The 5,859-nt window shown below is 40.3% G+C and overlaps 1 protein-coding gene across 1 annotated transcript in view; it reads left to right on the forward strand.

Moving 5' to 3' along the window:
- Positions 1-4,848: 4,848 nt before the first annotated feature.
- The window catches only part of LOC116385827 (schwannomin-interacting protein 1), a 4,199-nt gene continuing 3,188 nt past the window's right edge, over positions 4,849-5,859 (forward strand). Inside the window, exons 1-2 of the mRNA XM_031851573.1 lie at positions 4,849-5,047; positions 5,663-5,787. Coding sequence (XP_031707433.1) covers positions 4,970-5,047; positions 5,663-5,787 — 203 coding nt within the window. The 5' untranslated portion in view covers positions 4,849-4,969. The remainder of the gene's footprint in view (positions 5,048-5,662; positions 5,788-5,859) is intronic.

Consider the following 5,859-nt stretch of genomic DNA (forward strand, 5'->3'; position numbering starts at 1 on the left):
GTGTGTGTGTGTGTGTGTGTGTGTGTGTGTGTGTGTGTGTGTGTGTGCGCGCGCTCGCGTATGTGTGTAATGTACTTACTGTATCTGCCTGTCGACCTCTTTGCAATTTTTCTTTACTAACACTGGGAGGGAACTGAATCAGCGCTGTGATTGGCTGATGGCTGTCCCAACGAAGCATCTCTGTTGGCATGTCAAGCTCCTATTTATGGATCAGAGTAGAGTAGTCTAGCTTTAAAAAGACCTAAATATGAATAAAGGGTTGTACCTGATGTCTAAAATACCAGGGGAGAATGCATGTGTGACAGGATGTGTGAGTGACAGCTCCTCCAGCTCCTCTCATCCAATGGGAGACCCCGCTTAAGCCCTCCTATCAGAACCCTGTGCATGTCCTGAAGTCCACCCGTCCCCAGTATACCTATCCAAACTTGGACTGTTATTTTCTGTAAAAATTTGTACTTTTGAACAAAACTATTATCAAAGTCACTAAATATATATCTAATGTTAGGTACGTTTTAATGTTAGCAATAACATAAATACATCAGTAAAGGAATATATTTGATATTTAAATGCAGTGAAAATATAACGTGATACAACAACAATGATGATGGATAGAGGTTGTGTTTTAAAAGCAATATTATTCTGAGTGTAAACTAAAAATGAGTGCCATAAATCTTTTTTTCTTGTGTTCGTTCTGTTTGTTTGACTTTGTTTTCCGGTCCTCTGCCTCATCGTTGTTTGTTCCGGTCACTAGTACTGTAAGTGTTGAAGGCTTCTGTAGCTTCCCAGTATGTTTCTGTGTATCATGAATGCTGACTTGGTTAAGCTATAGCAACAGAAATAAAGACACCCTGCTGCTTCTGTCCACATTGAGCTTTTATTGAGTCTCAGCATGCACCATCCGCTGTCTGGTCCAGGCCGGGATACAACACATTATGGGGTCCAGAGTCTGACTTTGCATTGCAGTAGTTCCAGCACTTCTATACAAAGTGATGATTGTTCATTGCTTCAGATGATTGTCTGTGGAAGCTCCACAATGGAAAGGGGAAAAATGCAGATGAAAAGTTGATGAATGACAACAACAAAAACACTCATGGCAAGTCAGAAAAGATGAGATACCGTGTCAACATAATGAGTGATAATGTATAATAATATTAATATATGTATAACTAGTTTTGTTGACCACGAGTTTCCAGAGGTAATCTAGGAAGTGACATTCTTTAATCACTGATAGCGGTCTCATGCCGCCCCCTAGTGTCCTTTCTGTGTACCTACAGAGCAACTGAAGATCATCATACTGAAAGTATTTGTACTGAATTAAACATTGCACAAACATCTAGTTTACTCACTGTCACAACTCCAAATAGTCACTGCTTTGGGCCTAAATCCTGAATTGTTCTACAAATCCAAGTCAGGTGACGGCTGGCTCACGTTACCACAGTTTCACAACCAGATAGTAGTACTACGGTGGCCCTCAGGTGACGTAAAAACGTGAAAGTCTCTCTCTAGAACCAGTTGTTTGTCCGTTCTGGGCTACTGTAGAAAACCTGGCAGTGCAACATATCGGACTCCGTAAAAAATGAATTTATTTACCAATCAAAGACAACAGCCACATTTTAGACAGCGTCCTCAATATTAGTGGCCAAACAGCATGAAACACATAATTTGAACAAATGTCCATTGGGGGGGCCACGGTTATTAGTACTGACACATATCCTCAAGAGGGCTTTGGTATTTCAGATGTTCCTGGTAGAATACAACATGATTATGATTTTTCATAATTTGTATGTTGATTGTTGCAGCAGAACTATTTTTTTACAGAAAAAAAGTGATGTAATCGATCAATATATTGACTCACTCCAAATAGATATATAGAATTATCCGACCAAAGTCGTAAGAATGCCAGCTTGGAGATTGAAACATTGAGGAGATGCCCGTCACTGACACTAGTGGTGAGTTTATGTATTTGCTGGCAGACAAACATAGATGATGCAAACATGGTGACTAGCTAACTAGCTAGTTAATTACTAGCACAGGAGCTAACGTGATAACCGAGGAAACACTAGTGTACGCTGTGCGAAAGTCTTCTCGGCACCAGTAAACAATTAAGAGGCGTGACAAACAGCTGGAGTAATCTCAAACCACGGCAGGCACAAATATAACTCTTCATTTTGTTTCATATGTGCAGCGCGTCGTTCCTTTACGACGTACACCTGCTTTTACTCATGTTTTTATATGGAATGTGTATGTAATATCCATATGTCACTATTTATTTGTATGGTGCTTTTCATAGTGTGTGTCAAATAAAAAAATGCTTGACATCCAGTCAAGAACAACACATTTATAGCTGTGTTTATTAGTTGCATATGAATGTGTATTAATGTAGGAACAATGCTTTATAAATGATGAATTAAGTATTTATTTACTGACACCTAACTAATGCTTCAGCGCGTGCGTTTGTTATAGTGTTTCTCAGCCCAACTAAGAGCGTCTTTGTCTTCTTTGTTGGTTCTCAGAGAAAAGCGGACCGGATAGAGAGCTGGACCTGAAAAACAATCCTGTCTATATACAGCTGGAAAATGCAACGGTCAAATGACAATGTATGCCATAAAAATGTCATTGAGAAATGTCAATGTAGTATGGCAAAAAAAGAGTGATAGCATATCATAACATTGTCATGCCATAGTATGCAATACATAATATACTACGTCGTAAAAAATGGCATACTATGCCATAAAAAGTAATGAAAAATGACGTGTAGTATTTCATAAGTGTCGTAAATTATTTATTTATCTATACATGAATTTATTTATTTCCATATTTATTTCAGCATTTAATTATTCTTTTATTTTTTATTTCTGTTTTAAACATTTATTTAAGCATTTATTTATTTATTCCTGTATTTATTCATACATTTATTAATGCATTTATTTTCTCTTAAGTCACATTCTGTCCTCCTCAGTGGTAACAGTTGATATGGAACCAAACCGGAAACTGGTATTTAAAAACTATGGCCGACGCATGGATTTTTAGGAGAACCGGAAGTCAGCGGACTACAATTAACCATAGGCCTAGTTTAATGTTACACTTGTATTAATTTATATAAGCAGATGTAAAAAATAAAAAAATACTTTTTCTTTTTTGTGTTTCAAAATTACACATGATCCCCGCACTTACGAGTCTTTTTAATGAAGCTGATTCTGATTCTGATTATTTTTTCTCCCCTCTGTCTAAAAACAAGACAATAAATGCCTGTCTGTCTCTCTTGACGCTCAGCTTGTGTGAGGAAAAATGACAAAAGGTCCGACAAGAAAACAGTATGATATAAGCGCATGGACCATAATAGCGTTGTATTAGCAAGCTGGCAGGCTATGAAGCAGCTTTACAAACAAGGGGCAGGGGTCAAGTAGCTGCGTTTAGGAAACGAGCTATAAAGAAGACATTTATTTTGAAGGCAGTGACAGGAAGTCCCAGAGTTAAACTTTTTTTTCTGTGCGTGAAATTCCTCAAGTTAGTTTCTTTTGTTTGCATGTCTGGAGGAAGAGCGAGTGGATATCTGGCATTTTAATAGTAAAAGCGTAAAGTAGCTAAGACACAGTGTAAGTAAGTACGCAGACGGACACAGAAAGTATCTGAAGGGCTCTCGTGGACTTATTGTCCTCTTCTTCTCTCTCTGGTGAGAAAGAGGGCAGAGGGAGTGAAAGTCCTGATGGGAAGGAAAGGAAGGGGGAAGATAACGAGGAGGAGCTGAGGAAGGAGCGGCGGTTATGTGGCAAAACTCTCAACTACTCTCACAACGAGCTGAAGAGTTATGTTTTATTTCAGGAGAAAGTGGTAAGTTACTTTATTTTGGACAACTAATGACAGTTTGGTGTGATACTAAAGTTCCAGACTGAGAATTCAGCTCACACACACGCTGGCTCGTCTAACTTCGGTTTGAGGCCGTTGACTGAGTTTAAAACTACTGCGGGCACGAGTCCAAGTACCCCAACCTCCACAGTAGCAGGAAGTCTCTCCTGTTCTCTAACTATTTAATTCATTCATGTAACGGTTCTGTTCAGGGCTGGACCAAAACAATACTCTGAAACCTTTATGAATATTTTTTAAGCTGTGTTTTTCTTTTTACAAAATAAGTCAAATATTAAACAATCTTTTCTCCTAAAACGTTATCTTTAAACGTATCTTTACCTCTTTAAATAATGACTCAACCTTGATTTGAATCAGGGACTTCATGATCAAATCATGTGAAAGCAGCATAATAAATGTGAGCAGACATTCAGCTTTCTGTACCTGGAGTTATTCATATTCTGTATATGGATCAGGGCTGCATGATATGAGGAAAATATGTGATAACCTGAGTATCGCGATGACGATATTCAACGCAATAAATAAACCAAAGTTAATAAAGTGAACTCAGCTCTGCCTTTCAGTGTACTGCTAAAACAAATTGCTTTTATTCAACAAATTGAACATTGAAGTTTTCACAAAAGGCACCAAAAGATAATAATGTATTGTTGAAGTCTTCTGCCATACTCTCTTCTAACAAACTCAAAAAAATCCCTGAGTGTAATATCACTTTCTTTCAAAAGTTGACATGGCAATGCCGATTAAATATATAATCGCATATAAATATATTTTCTTTAACGGTGGCCACAGTCCTGATTTTAGGCATCATCACAATCTTACAACGTTTCCACTGTAAGTGCGGTGAACCACGCTTTATAAATATAGAGCACTCTGTCCCGGAGGAGATCTGAATCCGTATACTTCCGCCTGTGCAGAGATGGAGGGAGAGAAGGAGAGACAGAGGCAGCAGGGAGAGGAGAAGGAGAGCAACGAGGCCGAGGACGACAGGAGGAGCGACGAGGACGCCGACAATGACGACGAAGAGGAGGAGGAGGAGGAAGATTCGGAGGGCGCGGCCCTGGTCTGGCAGGAGGGCTACGGCGAGGACAACCTGGGCCTTCCCATCATGCACTGGGAAGCGCTGAGCCTGCGCATCGCCGAGCTGGAGAAGCAGGAGGAGGAGAACAAGGAGAAGAGGGCAAAGGTCAGTGGTCCGGGAGAGAGGAGCGTGAGGCGTTAATGGGGCACGAGAGGAGATGAAGAGGAGATGCACAAAATATACACGACAGATGGGAGAGAGGAAGAGGAAGTGATGGTGTCGATACAGATATTAATATTGAGGAAAAAGCAGTTTCTCACACACAGTAGTGGAGAAAACTGTCATCTCTGGTGTTATTGGGTTGTTCCCATTTGATGGTGAGGGGATTTAATCCTCACTGAATCACCCACCATCAAATATATGCTCTTAATATTCATTCAATATCATGACTTGGACCAAACACTTCAGAGCTGTTCGCCTCTCGGATGTTTTGAGAAATACGGCTCTGTGTCAAAAATGAAGAAACTGATCGGAGGTGAAATTCATAACAATTTGGATCATGTACCTTTTTACGTTTTTTTAAAGTTTGTCTGCTCATCAGATGTCCTGACTTTAAATGCTGATCACAGGCAGAAACACAGCTACTACCAGTCATTCATTACCACATACTGGTCAATGTGAATTGACACCTGGAAAAGTCTATTATAGTCCAATCATCAGTCCAGGGGGAAAAGAAAAACACATCTCACTCTGCTGTTTGTTTGTTGTTGTTTGTCTCAGAGTGGAGTTTCTCTGGAGAGAGGCAGAGCTCCGGTCAGCTGGGCGGAGGAGAGAGGGAGGAGAGCGGAGAGCTGGGAGGACGGAGACGATGCCTGCAACAGCCATGTGCTGGCCCTCACCTCCCGGTACACACACACACACACACACACACACACACACACACACACACACACACACACACACACACACACACACAC

Source organism: Anarrhichthys ocellatus, unplaced genomic scaffold, assembly GCF_004355925.1.
Source record: "Anarrhichthys ocellatus isolate YVR2014 unplaced genomic scaffold, GSC_Weel_1.0 scaffold11, whole genome shotgun sequence".
NCBI classification, from domain to species: Eukaryota; Metazoa; Chordata; class Actinopteri; order Perciformes; family Anarhichadidae; genus Anarrhichthys; species Anarrhichthys ocellatus.